The sequence below is a fragment of the Etheostoma cragini genome, chromosome 13 (assembly GCF_013103735.1).
Source record: "Etheostoma cragini isolate CJK2018 chromosome 13, CSU_Ecrag_1.0, whole genome shotgun sequence".
NCBI lineage: Eukaryota > Metazoa > Chordata > Actinopteri > Perciformes > Percidae > Etheostoma > Etheostoma cragini.
Genome location: NC_048419.1, coordinates 20643004 through 20662704, shown reverse-complemented (window position 1 = coordinate 20662704; position 19701 = coordinate 20643004). Strand labels below are relative to the sequence as shown.

At 39.9% G+C, this 19701-nt stretch overlaps 1 protein-coding gene across 1 annotated transcript; it reads right to left on the bottom strand.

Annotated features, from left to right (window-relative positions):
* Positions 1 to 1277: 1277 nt before the first annotated feature.
* Positions 1278 to 18954, bottom strand: klf5l (Kruppel-like factor 5 like). The gene is made up of 4 exons (XM_034890854.1): positions 18946 to 18954; positions 11248 to 12160; positions 10207 to 10266; positions 1278 to 1734 (listed from the first exon to the last, which is right to left on the bottom strand). The coding sequence occupies exons 1-4, from the start codon at positions 18952 to 18954 to the stop codon at positions 1556 to 1558; spliced, it is 1161 nt and encodes a 386-aa protein (XP_034746745.1). The 3' UTR covers positions 1278 to 1555.
* Positions 18955 to 19701: the final 747 nt, after the last annotated feature.

Sequence of the window (19701 nt, the reverse complement as noted above, 5' to 3'; positions counted from 1 at the left end):
ATTACCTGTACTGAAACGAGCATAACTAGGAGATTATTACATTTTCCATGGAGAGTTCCCTGATTGTGTCTGTTGATTGTTTGTTTACTCTTCTTTTTTTTCTTTTTTTAGGCCCTTAAAAGGAAGATTATATCACCAGGAAGTTTCAACATGGAATATTACTCATATTAACATTTAATGTAAATAAAAATAAAAAAAGTATAAATCTCAATACATTCATTGTATTCTCACATCACACACATATAAACAACTATTTACAAAGGCAGGATGGAGGGACATACATCTGCAGCTCTTCTTCAAAGTTCATACCTCAAAAGGACATGACATGGTGATGATTATGATGATGGAGTTTTTGGCGGATTTGTAGGCAAAAAATAGTTCATGTTACTGTTGTTTGGAAGAAGAAGGTGTTTCCAGGATGTAATAAGGAGTCCCAAATGCTTCAAGGAGCCTGACACCACAGTTTTTAACTGCAATATTTGTAGTGAGTACTATTGCATGACAAGTGTGTGTTAATGTGTATGTATTGCGTGTTTATATGAGTTAGACCAGTGCATGTTTTAAATCCACATCTGTTCAGGGATGAGATGAGAAACCAAAATCACCTCTGAGTCCATGGTAGATCATTAGCTCAGGTGTTAAGACTTCAGCAAACACAGTGTTGACTGATAGAAGATGACCAGTGTTATCTCAGTAATATTGCATGCTCCGGAGCTAGCCATGATAGTTCTGTTCACCATTGCCTGGAACTACTTTCTCTGTTTCCATTAGAAAGTGAAACTGCACCTAATGATGCCAATTCCAATTTGCATGAAATGTCTACAACAGATATTTTAATCTTTAGTTCCCTTTAACTTCTCTTTTCTTGCATTTTTTTTCCTACCAACGTCCTGTTGATCTGGGGAAGGTGTAAACCACCAGGTAACTCCTCTGAGACTCCTGGGGCCTCATTTATCAACAGTGCATAGAAAATGGTCTAAATTCTGTCTTACAAATGAAATTTTGGATGAGCTTCAGTACAAAAAAAGAGAGTCGTCATTTATCAAATCTGCGCAAGCCAATTGTACGCACATCCCTAAGTAGAACATTTTGAGGACCATGGTGGTTCCCGATTAGTCAATATGCATTCAAAAACACCTCCAATTAATCATATATGATAACAACACATCCCTTAATCACCAACGTGAATGTGTTTTTTCCCCTCACTGCAATAATGGCAAAGAGAGCAAAGCAGAGGAACTTCTCAAACACAGTGATGGAGGTACTGGTAGATGAGAAACCCTGACCAACCAGTAGGTGCAGCTACAAAGACGTAATGATCACTAGTTCACCATCTGCAAACATCTGTGTTTGTTGTCGTCCCTCTTTGGATACTGCTAGATAGCCTATTATCGCTCAATTTATGGTAGCATGGAGCACCAGAATAAACAGGGGTACACAGGGAGGATTTTGGTACTGTGTCTGTTAAGATCAGGTGGCTGTATGTATGGATACGGCTATATTTGTGTGTGATTCTGTGATGGTTTGTACATACAGGTAAGTTAGTTCTGTTAAGTTAGTTCTGGTGACGCTTCATGTGCAGGGCCAGGTGGTCAGAGCGTGAGAAGCAGCGGCTGCAAGCGACGCACTTGAATGGTTTGGCTCCGGTGTGTTTGCGGTAGTGTCTGGTGAGCTCATCCGATCGGGCGAAACGCCAGTCACAGTTTTCCCATGTACAACGGTACGGCTTCTCACCTGAAAGAGAGAGGAGGACAGGATGGAGGGATTAGAAATTTACATAACATTTTCTCAGACTTTTTCTATATTTAGTCTCGTGTACAGTGTTCATTTCCAGCAATACTCTGATTCATTCAGCCAGCATCCAGTTGTGCAGCTGGTCACTGGAAAGCCACACTCCAGTAAGTGCCTTGCTCAATGACATCTTGGCAGTAGTTTTAAGGGAAGGGAAGAATGTTACCTTATAATGTATTCACCTACATTTTCTCAGGGACATATTTTAACACCAAAACATGTTGGAAAAGATGATATGGGTTTGCATGATATAGCTAAGTAACTACAAAATGCCTGTAATGCTTTTCATTAAAAAAGTATGACTTCTTTAGTATATCCTTCCTTCCAGGCAGGGATTGGTTAACAATCAGTTAACAATGCGTCACCTTTATTCTTCTTTTTGTCAAACATATAGTGTATGATATATTGTGTGCATTGTGTGCAATGCAGTCAAACAGGAGCTGTTTGATAAACTCTACATCTTGAGGCGTTAAATTCATTTTGATATCTAAAATTTGAGCATTGGCTGTTGAGCAATGAAATAAAAATTGATGTTTGGTGTTTGTTCTTAACCTGTCTGATCCTGCCCTTTTGGACAAATACAGTGATGTCAACACATCAATGACATTGTTCACAAAAATATCCTTTCATAATAAAACCTGAAAGTGTGTGTGTGTGTGTGTGTGCGTGCCTACATAATGTGTGTAGCTGTATTTCTAAAGAGGGGTAATCAGTGTGTGGGTATTTTTAAATGGCAGTTGGCAGTGAGGGTGAGACAGTATGTGCTTGTAGTGTTCATGGCTCCCTCTTGTAAACACGTCGCTTATTTCCTTCAAGCTGAACGCTGAGTTAAAATCACAATGAGTTACATTTGAGACACTGGGCTCATCCACAAGAGCATGTGAAGACATGTTGTGGTTGTTTTTCTCTGTTAACACTTACAATAATATTTATGTGGTATTCATTATTAGATTAGAGAGTCAGAAAGAGAGACAATATGGCATCCTCCAAAATAAAATGAAAAGTATATTTTTAAGTGATTTTCAAATTTCACCCACTCAAAAGACTTGGTTGCTTCAGTCAAATAACCACTGCAGAATGAAAAATCAAATGCACCCTTGCAATCACAAGATTATGCTTAGTAATATAATTAGCAATTTGTCAGGAATGTGACAATTAAGCTGTGTGTGTGCCATCACACCCACTTTATAATAGCGTGTACTGTAGTGACTGACACCTTTTTTACAGTTACTTGTGTCATTGACAGACAAAATGTATGTATGTGTGTGTGTGTGTGTGTGTGTGTGTGTGTGTGTGTGTGTGTGTGTGTGTGTGTGTGTAGAGGGAGTGAGAGAGAGAGAGCTCATGGTTCATGACTGCCTTAAGTTTTTTTATACCAGAAACAGAAGGAAGAAAAACATTCTTTACTTCGTTTGCGAAGTTATTCATTTATGATGGAGGCAATGTTGCATTCTTCACGAGAAGCAGATATCTGACCAACTAATGTATTCTTTGAATTTATTTCACACTGGGGTAAATGCCATTATGCTCAAAGGGTTCCTTCTGCACCTACTGAAAAACGTCCTGTATGTGAGAAAATGCTGCCTAGTGGAAACTTAGTAATATCAAGATGTGCTTAAGAAAATACAAGACCTGGACCTGGAATGTCCTTAACTAACTAAATGAAAACATTGGTTGTTTACAAAGACAGGCTGTGTGAGTGTTATTCTGGCAGCCACGCTGGCATGAAAAAGACACGCCAACAGTGACTGCTTTAGGTTTTGGCAGCAGGCTTTGCTAAAGGTGCCCTGTGGAGTTTTTGACCAATAGTCAGTAGTAGTACTAATAGTCAGACTATGGAGCAACGTTTGATGAATATGTGCCTGTTTTATTTAGATCTCACGCTTGCAAGCATAGAAAGAAACAATGCTACGGTTTAAAATACTCAAACAAATGTTGAAAGAGGAAGGAAATGTATTCATAAATAAAAGCATATACTATTGTTTTATAAGTATAAGGTAGTCCTGAATGAGAAGGAATGAAAAGAGTGAACCGTTACATGGAGATTCAAAGCACTAAAGAAAAACGACCCACGTAAATCTCAACACAACACTTTTCCTACTCCACCCAAACACTGACATTTTTCTGCTGTGCCACAACGTGCTTTAGCCAAGTGAGCTAATGATCAACAAAGAGTAAAAGCTCTATTGAAAAGGCGTGCACGCAACAGGAAAGAAAATGTCATCTTTCATAGCTGGGGTGAAAATTAATGTTTGAGAATCAATGCAAGGCATGAGCACAAACGAAACTGAGGACATAACTAAACAATAAACCTCTGCTGAAGCCAAATTTCTTAATCTGTGGTTTGGTACTTTCCAAAGCCAAAAGTAAAAGAGTTAATGTCCTTAACAAAGTTTAAAATCTCTCTTTGTTTTGGAAAACCTTCATCTCGAAGTACATCATTTCAGATTTATCTGTGATTTTTTCCTCATTAAGGACTACAAGAAATATATTTAAAAATCATTATTTGTCTTTAAGTGTTTACTCAATGTCCTCCAGCCAAAGAAGAAGGTTGTTTTCTCAGATTTTATGTCATTGATGTTTAATGCCACCAAATGTCATTTCTACACTGCGTACCTGGCTGAAAATCCCGGAGGAAACTCTTATTAGCCAGTGTCGATGGCTGTTTGGGCCATCAACTGCTCATTACCAGTAAGGGCCTCATTATTGCTGATTAGATAGCTTCTGCTGTTGCACATCAATCACCCAGTGACAGCCATTAGCGGGACAAGGGGGTCCAAAGAGCACACTGGGAGGGTCAGGTGATAGATAGAACAAATAAAGCAGAAAGTGTGTTTTTGTGTGTGAGTCTCTAAAAATTGCATATTTCGAAAATATCTCATCCTTACTAGTCAAATATTTAAAAGATGATAATCTATAAATAAGCTCTAAACATGTTTGGAGTATTTCCTCTAACACAACACCATTAAACCCGGGAAGCCTTTTTTTCTTTTTAAACAGAACAGAAACAGAAAGCAGTTTATTGCGTGAAACTATTAGTGGAACTAAATGGAATTTGCCTTGGTGTTTGGGTGCATGCACACAAAACAAACAAACATACTTGTATACAACGAGCACCTAAACCCAACACATCCAGGGCTCAAAGGAACTCTAGCCTCCTATCAGGACAAGATCCTGTTTCTAGAGTTAACCGCTCTTGTTGTGTGTGTGCAGAGGCGGAGTACAAATGTCTGTATATGAAAGGCCGAAGCTCTCGTGGTGCAGGTGTGTTTGGTTTTGCTCTATAGCTGCACTGTCGGGGTCAAAAGCACAGCCGCCTCTCATAGACCATTATCGCTGAGGGTTAGCAAACAGGCTGGTGGAATATATGACACACACACACACACACACACACACACACACACACACACACACACACACACACACACACACACACACACACACACACACACACACACACACACACACACACACACACACACACACACACACACACACACACACACACACACACAAGGTGTGTCAAAAGGTGCTGTCAAAAGGTCAGGTAAAAAACCTACCCCTCCACTCATCTGTACATGCTTTAATTTTCCTTTGTCTAAAAGAGAACAATTAATCAAATATAGATGTAACATAATTTACTTTTTTCAGCTGAGTGAGTCTGCCCTCATTTGGTCTGCAGTGATTTAAGTTCATCAGTTTCTTTTCTCCCACTTTTAACTTTTTATGAAAACATGTTTTTTTGCATTTGGACGCATGCTACTGTACCTAACACACACATGTCTCTTAACATGTCAGTTCACCAGGCTGCTCTCGCTGAAAACGTGGAAGTCTCCTTTAAAACTAAAAGGCATCGGCGCTCAAAAGCCTCTACAGGTCTTTGTAATAGACAGACAGCAGCTGTTTGATCAGGTGGCTGATTAAATATGGCCATAGTATTCCCCTCTTACTCTCTCAAACACACACAACTACTAATAAGTGCTTGCATTGAATACGTCATGAACCATAATGGACAAACATACAGTCCCACACTTAACACAAACACACACCCAGAAATGTACAGGCAGTGTAACAATGCATCAGGCACTCTGGGACACATAAAAGCTTTTGCTACTGTACATGTGAATAAGAACTTTGTAAGGACCACTACTCTATAGGGTGCTTTAAGTCTCTCTGACACCTTGAACCTGAACAGTTCTTGTGATTACTGCTCATTTCTCTCTGCAGTTATAACTAATAAACAAGAATCTACTAATTAAATCCCTCACACTTGTGGAAAACCTGAATTGACAAAATTGCTTTACTTTAAGCCAAAGAAATTAAAGTGAGCGCTTTTTGTTGTCCATTAATAACTACTACGTTTGCTTAATATAGCACCTTTAATCTTAAGTCAATTTACATTTCAAATAAAGGCATTTAGCCGATGGTGTTAAACTCAAAAATAGGTCTAACATTAATGATTTAAATTACTAAATGCAACTGACAAAATCAGAGTGAAATAACAGCAGTTATATGAAAATGTAGAACAATACATCAGGATTATGGTACTATTTTATTACCATCTCTGCCTGGTTTTACTAAGTCAAAAGCAAACACCTTCAGGCTCTCCAGGACGCCCATAAAATCTTTGTGGACCTCTCAGCTTTATCAGCTTAGTTAGTATTTGTGAAGAGGGCTGGAGGGTTCCCTAATCAGGCTGATAGCACTCTGCTCTTTACACATACATGCACACACAAACACACACACGTACACACACTCACACAATAACGAAAATCAACTTTTTGAGTTCAAATGGCTGCTGAGGCCATGGTCAAGGTTGGTCTCCTATACCAGCGGGAGGGGCAGATTGAGCTGTCAGTAAGTACAGATTGTGATGCATTACAACAACATGCACATCAACAGCTTGCAGGTGGTTTATGCCTTGATCTAAGGCACCTTGGCAGTGGTTGCTCTTTCCATTGATAACATTGCATCTGTGCTGGTGCAGGTATATAAATCGGCAGCTTGTATGTGGTCTGCCTAATAGATGTACTGATATTATTTTATCAGTAAGTCTTCCAATAACTGTCCGTCAAATTTAAACAAGAGTGCAAACAGACATAATCTATATTAAGAATCGATGTGCGTAATAATAATTCAAAAAACAATTACGTCTGGAGCCAAGCAACAAGAAAATATTTAAAAATTCTTTAATATTTGCTGCTGATCGGAGAATGGCTGCAGCACTCTGTATGAATTGTAGGTGTGAGCAAGTTTTACTACTCAAGTTGGCAAACAGAGAGCGGCACTAATCAATTTTGGAAAAGATTAAGCACAAACGACTACCGTCAGAATGAAAAGAAAACAGCTACATTTTAAGTTGATGCAAACAGGAGTGAACTAATTTAATAATGCAGTTTTGCAATGCAGGTTCGGAGTAAAAACTGTTTAACGTAAGTTATCAGGTTAGCAACATCATAAATATAATACGAGTTCAGTGAGCAGAAAATGAATGTTAAGGCTATGTTATGATGTCCTGACGGAAGCACACACTATACACAGTATATTATATATAAAAAGATTAACAAATTTAGAGGAACATTGATGGCAGATAACATTGAAATCACTATAGTTTTGCAGGATTTGTAGAGACAGTAATGAGAGAAGAGTGACTGAAGATCTATGACACGTACAGACTCTGGCTTGGCTTTTGGTAATTTACTTGATTTGCCGGAAACATATCCTGCAGGTTAGGTCAGTCAGCTCACTGTTTCATTTGTGCTCAACTCATGAGTCATTGTTAACTGAATGTAAAACAATACTAACCAAGTCTCAGAAGTAAAGCCTGATTGTGATATTCACCAAGTGACTAGAATGAGCAAACCAGGAAATTTATTTTCCCTTGAAACATGGCAGACTGTTACATGGCAGAAGGGACTGCTGAATATAAACCGCTGAATTCAAGGGAGGGGACGTCACTTGGCTGTTTATTGTAGATGTAAAAGCTGCAAATTCTCGAAATACAGTTGCTAAGTTATCAACACTTGGGTGATTTTAAGTGTGTCTTATTGCAGTAGGTCAAGAACCAAGGGTCGGGACCCACTGAACGGGTTAGTTGAGAAGGTTCACAGGAAAGAAAAGGAAGAACCGAATAACTTGACCTTATCAGGCCAGTAAAATGATTCAAAGAAATAAAGCAATCTGAGAAGACGTAACCTCACAACCTGAACACAACCTGCAGACCGTTAACCACGCAAGTGATTACAGTAAGGCATAGCTTGGTTTTGAGGGACCAAATCCCAAAAGGTTGGGGACCAATTGGATAGCCTTGAAATTGTTGCACATGCTCATCTTAACAATGGTGGTTGGTCAGTAAAGAAGATTCACTTGTCGACATTCATTTGCCTCATTGTGTTAACGCCCAGCTAAAAGAACCACCAAAAAAATAGAATCATGACTACAGTGAACAAAGGATCTTGACAGTTTAATTAATTGGACCTCAAACCTCTTCTAGGTGCCAAATTGTATAAGCAACCACAAATGATTCTATTGACTACGTGCTACATCAAAGAGATATTATAAGTGTCAGATATATAATAATATCTAAGATATACATAAGTGATACAGCAACAGTGAGAGCATTAATCTGACCATGTTATACTGGCTACTGGAGAATGTACTGTATAAAATAGTGACAAGTTTATTATTATTTAAACTTAGATGACCATGGTAACAGTGTAGCAGCCACTTTGTGTGCTGGTTGACTTAAGAATGCAAATCTCCTTCCAGTATGATCCAAACAGGACATTTCCTTTACAGTTTACATTTGCATTGACATTGTCAACAGCATACTTGTCGGTTTCTACTTTCTTACTGATTTATTTTGTTGTTTTGTTAACTATTCTTATTGCATATTTTGCAGTCTTTGTCTTTTGCGTTGTTGTACAGCCCAACTTCCCTACTGGGATCCATTAAGTTTGATCTTATCTATTCATGACCATAGAGAGATCTGTTTCTATTTGCACATTCATTCATGTGATTGCTCTTTCTCTAACTGTGTCACACTGGAGCCTGCGGCTTTTATCGCATGAGTAAATCTCCAAAATCCAGGTCTGAGGTTCCTGGGAATCTACAGGTTTCATCTTACCGAAGGGAAACACATCGAAACCATCCTCCCCCCTTCTGCAAACCCCCCACCTTCCTCCTCCATCCTTAGAAAAGGAACTGAAAAGCAGGAGTAACTGGTTTTGCCTACGTTTTAACAACACGTCTTCCCTCTTTTTTTCTTCATCCCTTCATCCTTCTCCTCCTCCCTCCCGTCTTTGTTCTCTCTTTCTGGGGAAGCTCGGAGGACAAGTATGAGCATGTATAAACATGGCGGAGTAAAAACAAAAGACTCCTGAGCAAACTAATGTAGCCTCTATGTTGCTATTCCTCTTCATTATGTTCTTTAACACTATTAAAGTTACTGGGTGTATCGAAACTGGCAATGTGACAAAATATGCAACATACAAATAAATAAGCTGCAGCCAACTAAGCGCTAAGCTTAATGGTTGCAGTGGTATGATTGTGACTGGACGGTCGCTGGTTTGAATCTGAGGATTAGTTAGGATATCCACACAGACAGCAAAAAAAAAAGTGATTTTACAGGGCAGCCAAAAAGAGAAAGCCAATTTTTTTACATTAAAGTATATAAAGTTGTTTTTAGTACTATTTTTAATCAGATAGACAGTCGGTGAATGAATCTCTAGTCAGAAAATCCAGTCGTCTGCTGCAACTGATGGGGTAGGTGAATAAGAGCTAAATCAAAAATAATTCTCTACCTTGTTGAATGGATTATTGTGTTAATTCAGGAAGAATTTCTGCTTCACCATTAGAAGCTTATTCATGGAGACTGGCTTTTAAAGCAAGTCAATCCCCATAGACTTAAATTAAACTTCCCAATGCTACGGCAGAAATAAACATGTTAACAGCTTGGTAAAAACGGTTTCAGTCTCTATAGCTAACTTTCTCCTTGAGATAACGGTACTTTTTTATGTACCCAGTTAAATTATATCAAGGCTGAAAATTATGCATAATTAAGGGTGTGCCTCTTTGAGTGAAAGGTGTTTGCCATCACAGCAGACTGAAGGCCTGCCTCAGATCAAGTCACGCTCCGAATCTTTGCCAATATTTAATTACCGTCCTTAGGCAACATCAGACACTGCCAAGATGGCGACAGCTGGAGCCACCAGAAGCTTCATTTCGGCTTTTCAGAACAAACCTATGGGTACCTACACAAAAACTATGTCCATATTCAATACAGTCTATGGATTTAGCCATCAGAAAGCTGAGAGCGGACAGTGAAATGCAATTTTATTTCATGGCAAAGAAACACTGAAATATAGCTCCTGTCCGTCTAATTCAAGTCAACCCCCCAGAGAAGAGTTTTCTCACCTGTGTGCGTCCTTTGGTGTGCCTTCAGGTGAGAGCTCTTTGTGTAAACTTTGGAGCAGCCTAAAAAGAAATCACAGAGAGAGATCATGAGCCAGGCTGACAGCAGGAATGTACTCACCTCATGCAAAGTATATCTTGGCAATAAATCTGTTGTCCGAGGATGAAAACGTTCCTTGAGTTATTGTTTGCAGTAAGACAACGCAGGAACAACAAAACATGTAAGAGAGAGGCATTGTATTAAAGACGGATTCACATTTGTGCTTTTTGCTTTGGGAGTGAAGTTTATTTACACAACACTGACATTGGTAGAGAGCAATTTGAACTAACTTGTAGGAGTGGTTAGGTTGAAACTTGTTTTCATGTGCTACTTGTGTAGCAAACTATTAAGAAAGCCCAGGAAATCTTACAGAGCTCCAGCTTCTGATTATGAGTGTTGAAAATAAAAGTATAGAGTAGTAGGGCTTCAATATTTAATCTTTGTGCGTATGGGCAGATATCCGAGTGCAGACTGTTTTGTATGTTGCCCAAGGCGCTCTACGTGTGGTCAGTGGTACAGTACAGGCCGTGCTCACTGCAAGGTGGGCAGTGCAGAGGCAAAGTGCGGCATCACCAACCAGTGCCATGTAGCAGGAAAGCCACGTGGTAAGAATCTGACATTCAAGACTGGTTTGTGTGCTTTAAATGTTGTTTTCATCCATCTTCGGTTGCTTTGAGGTTAGGAGGTTTGTTGTTTTTTTTACCTTCAACTGGCACAAAGGGATTCTGCTGCTGATAATGTGTAAAGAGTGCATATCGTTCTGGCCTGTAAGCATGTAAATGAAAAGATGCTGCCACTGAAGGTCTAATTTTAGTGACACTGTCTTGCAACTGGTAGAATAGTCTGTTCAGTTTGAAGACATTGTTAGAAGTCTAAAATCCGAAGATGTTTCTTGCCCCCAGGGGGGAATTAATAATCTCACGCAATGAAATATTATTCTTAAATTAAGACAAACCTGTTTCACTGTGATGTAATTTAAAGTTACATGCAAATAAAACACAGACCTGGGTAGTCACAGAAGTGGATCCTCCTCTTCTCCAGCTCTGGGTTGTTCCGCCTGTTGTATTTGGGACCTGTCAGGACACCCTGGCCGTGTGTCATCAGCATGGCATGTGGGGACAACCCCGTCACTTTTATCCCTCCCAGACACTGCAGGTATGGAGCCTGAAGTTGTGGAGATAAGCTGAGCAGCTCTGCCTGACCGTCTGGGCTCCCTGGCTGAGAGTTCGGGGGTGAGGGTGGCAGGCTGTGGGGCGCTGTGTGCTGGGATGAGATGGTCGGAGAGGCTTGGTAGTAACCGTGGTGCTGGGGTAGTTGGTGCTCGGCCATCATGTAGTTGCCGTTGCCGAGATTCAGCATGGTTCTGCCACTCGTGGAGGCATGTGCCGATGGGCTAGCGTGGGACAGAGTCATGGTGAGGTCAGCACAGCTGGTGATGGGCATGTGGGCATAGACCTGCGACTGGGGGGCCGGAGGTCCAATGTGAAGCTCTGTATCCATATTTGGCTGTTGGTGCTGCTGCTGGGATCCTGCGGCCCCAGTTACCACTCCTCCAGAGCTCATGTCTGGTTTAATGAAAACGTTGTTGGCTACAGGCGACACGCTGAAGACAGAGGTGAAGTCTGGCAGGGCCTGGGTGGGGACGGAGCAGGGCACCTCCAGTCCGGGCTCTATCTTGATCTGCTGCGCTGTGAGAGTCCTGGGGTTGGCCCGGTAGAGGCCTGTGCGGAGGTGTGTGGTGCTGGGAAGGATGACGTTGATGTTGAGGCTGTAAGGGGCAGCAGTTTTGTCCTCTGAGAAGAACTCATCAACCACAGAGGCGCTATCTCGTCTGTATTTCCTGTCAACGGTGTCAATCAAGTTACTCAAGAGAGGACCGTTGACCTGGGGGAGGTATTTGTCCAACTCTAATTGAATCTGAAAAGAAACAAAGGAGAGAGAAAGTTTAAGGAAGAGTTCAACATGTGTTATGAAATTGCAATTTACTACAATTTTTATTGTAAATTCCAAGGGGCTTGGTCTTATTTTCTAACACCTGCAAGTGATTTCCCAAATTCTTTACCATGCATTTAGCTTTACACCAGAGTATGAACCTGTTTTCCGTCAGGGGTCAGAGTAAACTCATTGCCATGAGAATAACCAATCCAACTAGTTCATGAACACTGTGGTGTTTCCTGGATTGTGGCTGTTCAAACTCATAAATCCTAGTCTATAATATGTCAATGTCTGCGTCTGAGTCAGAATTTCTCCGCTCCCTGTATGTATTTTAATGTTGACTGGTGCCAAACGGCAACTTGAGAGGATAAAGCTCCAAAACATGACCAGAGCTGTGCAAGAACATTATTTGCAATACGGAATAACTATCATTGTATAAAATGCTTCACCATCACTGCCAAACACTGTGGACACATCCACTGCAGCAGCTCCCTTTTGGTGCAGTATTTGTTTGGAGAGATTGATGGGCTGCAGATAGTGTATGTGTGTGTGTGCAAGAAAGAGGAAGCAGCAGTGAAGAGGAAGCAGCAGAGGAATTGAAAGAATAAAAGGTTTTAAAACCTTGGTACCATGACTTACTCCTCCATCCTTTCATCATCCTCTCCTGCATCATACCTCATATTCCTGTTCCCCATATTCATCAGATGATCTTTGGGTAAGTTTTGGAGTCGCAAAGAACGACCACCTCCTACCTACACAGTTAAAGGTTTTTCCCTTTACTAATTTAAAATCGACCAGTCCCACTGTTGCTTGACACAGGAAGTGGTGTGTACATTTCCATTTCATTTTGGATAAAGAGATAAAGATGCAGTCAAGCCACAAGATGTGTAAAGCGGCAATGCAATACATGTCTAGTAAAAAAAAGGAAAAGGGAGAGAACAGAAGCTTTGAAGAATCATAATGCAGAAACAGATTTAAGCCACATAGTTTCATTTTAGACTGCGAGATTGTGAAATTTGACCTGTGATTGTCATTTTGGTTGCTGTAGGTGAATGTCCCTCTCCAATTTACAATCCATTACATTTGTTCCTCAATTCTAATTCTGACACCCTGCCTGGTTGTCAGTCAGTTAGAGTAAAGAAAGAAAATGATGTGATGTAATAACCTAGATTGTTTATAAAAGACAGATGCACCACAAAAAAAAAACAGTCCACCATCTTTTCACACATCAAAACGGTTAAGAATGGTGTTTCTTTCCGGAGGAGACTTTGGTTTTTTAACCAGATTCAGTTTTACTGATTCAGATGGGTGCACAGGTGATAAAGCAGTGGAAATACAGTGAAAATAAAGTACAGTTGTTTTTAAGCAACACTGGACAAGTGGGAGTGCGTGATAAAATAAAAGGCAGGTAGTTTAAGTAAAAGCATAATCTGATCTCAATCCTGGTTAACTGGTGTGTGTGCCATTCAGAGTTCATGAAGCAGAGTCACTCCTTTAGAGGTGCACGGCCCATTACGTACAGAATCTGTGCTGCAGAGACCACACACACACATACGAAGGTATGCAACCGACACACATTCAACTACATGCAAGCGCACAAACAGAGTTCCCTTCATGGGTGTGGTCGATGGAAGTGGTTTGACGCGTGAAGAAGGCAAACCAAACCAAAATAAAGGCTGAAGGCATGAGAAAGACATAGCAAAACTTAAACACTGTCAGGTAAAAATAGACCTGCCAGACAAATCTGCTCCTCAGAGTGAAAACAGATACAGAACGCTGAAGAAAGATTGAACGGGGGGACGTGAATGAGGGCGACTAATCTGATGAGGAAATCAGAATGGATTCAAGTAATTGTTGATCAGGAAGCTGCACACAATGCACGTTTAATTGATAATAGTTACTCTTTACTTTTTAATCCTCCGATGCTTTGTTAAATGAACTTAATCATTTGAGTTTATTAGTCCTTGGCTAAATATAGAAAAACAAATATAAAGTGTGTATATTATATATACACACACTTTACAATATACACTGTATATGTACATATATAAATAATATAATATAATATACATACAAATATATACATTCAATTATACTGACATCGAATGCAGGGGTAAAGAAGTAGTCAGATCCTTTACTTAAGTAAAAGTACTACTACCACACTGTAAAAGTATTCTGTTATAAGTAAAATTATTGAAGTGCATTGAAAATGCTACTTAAGTAAAAGTATGTAAGGAAATGTAGATAAAGTATTCAATCCTCACATTTTAGAAACTGGAAATGCAAAACAGTTCTGTCAATTAACTGTAATAAACTACATGTGCAAAAATCTTAATTTAATAAGTAGTAACTAGAATTGTCAGATTAATGTAGTGGAGTAAAACGTACAATGTTTCTCTATGTAGTAGAGTAGAAGTAGAAAGTGGCATGAAAAGAAAAGACTTCAGTAAAGTACAAGTACATCAAATTTGTACTTAAGGTAGCATACTTGAGTAAATGCTCTTAGTTACATTCCACCACTGATCAAATGGGAGAAAAAAGGAGACAAATCTTCAAATCTGTGCCGCATGTACTGACTAATGTCAATACCTTTCTGTACATGTTGTGCTATTAAGAAGCACATTGAGTTTCTGGACCTATCAATAGGAGGTGAACTGTGTGAACTGCAACCCATACAGAACTATAACCCAGTGTGCAGTGGACTGAATCCAATGACTTGGGACAAATGACCTAACGAGGTGCTGATGTGCTCGAGGTCGTGTTCAGCAGCTGAACAGGAAACACAAAGCAGCACAGAAGGCCTGTTTCAACACTGTTATTCTGCAGCACTGCTTCAAGTGCCAGAACTGTCAACACAAACACACACACACCTTTATGTGTAATACTGTATAAATGTGTGTGAATTTGTAATTATTTGTAAGTGTATATTTGTGTGTAGGATGCGGTGTTTTTATGTAGTCTTGAAAGTTTTGTTTCTGCTTTTGTTGTCAACTTCAGCTTTTCAGAGTTTTAATTATTAATGTATATTGTGTCTGTGTGATTACTCATTTTTGCAGGTAGGGCAAAGAAGTCTTTCGCCGCTGATGAACTCACACCGCCTTGGCAATCTGAGCCCTCTGTGTAATAAAAGTGTTGGCTATTTACTGATGAAAAAAATAGAAAATAAAAACAGCCTCTCTGTTTCCTTCCCACTGAGAGCTTCTGTATTACTTTCAGGACAGGATACAAACAGGCCCTGTGCTGCTGGCAGCTGTAACCCTTGGGTGCCCTTGGTCACTTCCCCTGCTGGCCTGCTGTTGATCCCTCTTGCTCTCAACCTCCGCTCTCTGAAATGCTTGAGTCTTTTCTCGCTATTGACATTTCCCTATTTAGCCTATAATAATATATATATTTATATTTTCTGCACTGTTCACGCAAAAAAACGACATTGTGCAGAGTAAGGTCGATGTTACCAACAGAGGATGCTGCTGCAGTTTCCTTATTAGCGATTCGGGTGCTGTATTGCTGTTTTGAAGTTTAAACATCAAACACCCTTATTTATGTCTGCCTACAGTTTGAAGCTGTGCTAACAGGTTAGCCTGGCTTTGCTCAATTTATGTGTGGCTATGAGATGAAGTAGCAGCTCCTCCCAAAATAAAAGAAATCCACAAAAAAGCTCCTAAAAATGGTGGTCAAACAACAAATTTTATATTTGATGTACAGTATTTATAAAACCACTCACTTTACAGCACAGCTAAAGGCAACCCCTGCCACTTATAATTAAAAGGTATGTGTGTGTATTCGGATGTTTGTCTTTTAAATATTTGTAAAAGAGTCTTGTTAGTAATGTTAACAGTCCCCATAACTTTACACAAGAGCCTCGGCAACCTTAAAGGAAACTAGTTGAAGAACTACAATTCAAAACGTCTTTGTATCATTTTATGTGGTAAACATGTAGGATATCTTCAGGCCATGACTTGGTTAATAATTGGAGAACATGTACAACTGCTCTGCTATGAATCCTTCTGCCTGATAACAAATGGTCTCTTATCTTACCTTCTGTTCAGGTTTATGGGATGGAGTTAGAGTTTCCGCACGTCCAGCAAAATATGACATCCATCCTTACAGAACCTTCGTGTTTTAGCCCCATTTACTGCACGGAGAATCTATTTCAGCAGCCATATCAGTGTTTTAGATTTTTATATTGTTTTTGTTTGGCTTACAGCCACTTCAGTGCACTAATAGTCTGAAAAAAAACTTGTAGAGACTCTTGCGTGGGAGAGTAATCCACCACTCTGAACATGTGGTCTGCTTTTGAATGCAGGAGATTTGGTTCTGAAAGGTCTGCACATTGTTACCACACAACAGCCGGGATGAAAAAGCAGACATGACGTGCAATGATGCCATAACTAACCGGTCAACCGGCATCTCTAATTTCCAACACTTGCCACTTCCCCCACCTGTTGAAATAATGAATTGGCTGGTGGATTTTACATATCAGAACTAAATCTGTTAATACAATGAGATATCTGTAAAATCCTCAACAGATGGTTAAACCACATCTACCCATGTCAGCCTCATAATGACACAATTACCCTAATACAGAAAAACAATTAAAAAAACAACCCTTTGGCCTCTCTCCTCTTTCTCTGACCTAAGACTCCAAACTTCAAGGCCTGCCATCTTGATCAGACATTTTGCTTTGATAATTACAAAACAACTGGCTCTGTCTGCACTCCAGTTTGCCTTTATGGCTCTTAGGAATGCAGAAAAATGGTGGCCATTCACCTTTGAATCTCCATAAAAAAACAAAAAAAACCAGAACTGATAGTGTCAGGGGCCCCCCGGTCTGCACACTGTGAATCAATAGAGCAGAAATCAGGGCAGGGTCATCAGAGCTAAAAAACAAAACCTTTGAAACTGTGGTGAATGCTTTATGGCCGCTGATGGAGGAAGAGATATGGAGGCCTGCAGTAGCTTTACAGAATAGTGAAGAGTTAACTGCTGGATGGCCCCTTCCGGGAAAGACTGGTAAACTATATATACATTTTGATAACATTTGTTAATACTTCACTGTTGAACATGTGTTCATTTGCTACTTCTATTATACTTAAGTGCAAAAACCAAACTCTCTTTTCATTTTCCACTGCAGATATTATCCCCTTAATGTAGGGGGTATTCTTAGCTAATCGCCATAGTGTCACCGCACGAAACTGCCATGAAATCATCTTCACCTGCTGAATCCTTTCACTGGCAACCAAACAAAGAAATCTCCTCACTTCATCACTTGTAAAATGTAGGGCACCAGATAGCTCAGTTGGTAGAGCGGCGCCCATATATAGAAGTTCACTCCTCAACGCAGTGGGCCCGGGCTCGACTCCGACCCTTGACCGAGCGAGCGAGCGACCGACCCTCCCTCTCCCTCTCTCTACGTCTTCAGTTCTACCAAAATAAGGGCAGAAAATGCACAAAAAAATAACCTTTCCAAAAAAAAAAGTCTACAGTACCGTAATGTACGTCGTAGTTTTGCAGGCTTCCATTTAAAAAAAATCTGGGTCGGGTGCATACAAAAATTGGGATTGCCATTATCGTTAGCTTGGTGACGGATTTGTAAAGAATGTTCTGTGTGCCACTAACAACGTTTCTCTTTGACCAATCAGTGCAGTGTGTTAACGTAGCCTTCTAGTATTGGCTCAGCTTGCTTGCGCTGCATTCGTGCCACCTGGGAATATCAGAAACGGCCCTGTGATTATGTTGCTTTTCCAACTGCCAGCGTTCACAAGGTTGGGATGCGTTTTCTTCTTTTCTGTTATATTGGATTTAGGCAAAACAACTTGTTGCATTACTGCCACCAGCTGTTGGGCGTAGCCTAGAGCATCAGGTGTGTGAAAACATGGAGGCCACAGAAACAAAAGGAGACCGCAAAGCTCTTCAATTATGCATTACTTTCCTCACTACAGATTGTAAAAGAGCTCAAAACATAGGCCTCCTTGACTTGAATTGGTTTACCTGTCACTGGCAATAGCACACAGCTGTTATAACTAATTAAAGTTACTCTGTTGAAACCAATGGACGACAACTACAACGTATATATATATATATATATATAAATATATATATATATATATATATATAAATAAAAATCATTCGTGCAAGTAATACATTTAGCAACGTCTGCAATGTGGATGTTGCAAAATTTATTATTTGCACGCATGAATATTCTATATATACGAAAACTATCTAAACAATCAACACATTTGAACAGTTGTGTTTCTGTACGTCAGTTGTCAACACATCACCAACTGGGAAACTCTGTTGCAAAATCTAGCCCCAGTTTCCCACCTCTGATACCCACATGAAGTGATGTGAATGATGACGTCTTCACTTGGAAAAATCTTTTTCTGATGCCCATAAACGCACAGTTGGAACCTCGACCGAGGTGGTACCAAACATGGTATCACATACTATGTTTGGTACCTGTATACCGGTATACTGTATTATATTTATGTTTGGGTGAATAGTTGTTGTCATGGTTAACAGTAACCCCACGTTCCAAAATACCTGTGTTGGCCGATAGTGGACAGAAATTTCTTAGCAAACTTGGCAAAAAACTTTGTGCGTTTATTTTATTATTATTTTATTGAGCATCTTAACTTCAGCCCTTTAAAATCACAATGAGCTGAAACATGGAACAACACCTCTCTCTAACTCAGTCTCAGAAGCTCTTCTTTGCCATTAATCATAATGTAAACACAAATCATTTTGGGACAGAACTCTTTGGAACTGACCTGCAACATCCTTATATTCAAGTTGGTCCAAACATTAACCTCCCGTGTCATTCTATTTCTGTCTCCTATCTCTTGTCACTTGTTCTATATTGTCCCACAAGACAGAAAAGGTCCTTCTCAAATGCAGTAAGAGGGCGGTGGGGCGATAAAGTTCCTCTTGTGGTATTTTGATTTCAGTCTCTCATTTCATTACAAACACAGGCCATAACCATGTTTAAGATTTTTAGAAATATAGGGGGGGGGAAATGGCATAACCCATGTCGGCCTATGAAGCTAACATCTCTTTTGTGAAGTATCACATTTAGAAGTCTATCAGTAACGTTAACAGACAGTGTGTGAGTCTAATGATGGAAAGTCAAAAAAGAAAAGGGAAAGGTGGCACTGAGATGGTCAGACTTAAAAGGAAAAAAGGGATTGAGTTGCTGTGCTGTGTTGTTCATTCACCATCCGAACATTCCTCCCCCTCCTCGAGGATTACTATGTCTTTAAATGTTTAAAGACCCCGAACGATTTGTCTCACCACAAAATGATTTCACCTTTTGTTTTTATTCAACGGTGCAATATCTATTGCTTGTCCAGACAAGTGAAGGGTTAACGGTGCTAGTCATTAAAGAGATTTCGCAGCTTCAGTAGATGAGTTTGCAGACCGCAGGCATTAGGAAACAATAGAATAGGACTGTCTGCGGGCTGCGTGTGTTGTCTTGTACACAGACACAGCCGAGCATGATGGGTAGAGATTAATGTCTGCCCGATCTG

Bases quoted from the DNA above. Each gene is read 5' to 3' on its own strand.
- klf5l (XM_034890854.1), bottom strand. The intron at 10,267-11,247 runs GTCTGTGTTTTA...ATTTCTTTTTAG, and splicing joins CCACTTCTGTGACTACCCAG to GCTGCTCCAAAGTTTACACA. The intron at 1,735-10,206 runs GTGAGAAAACTC...TCTCTCTTTCAG, and splicing joins ACACCAAAGGACGCACACAG to GTGAGAAGCCGTACCGTTGT.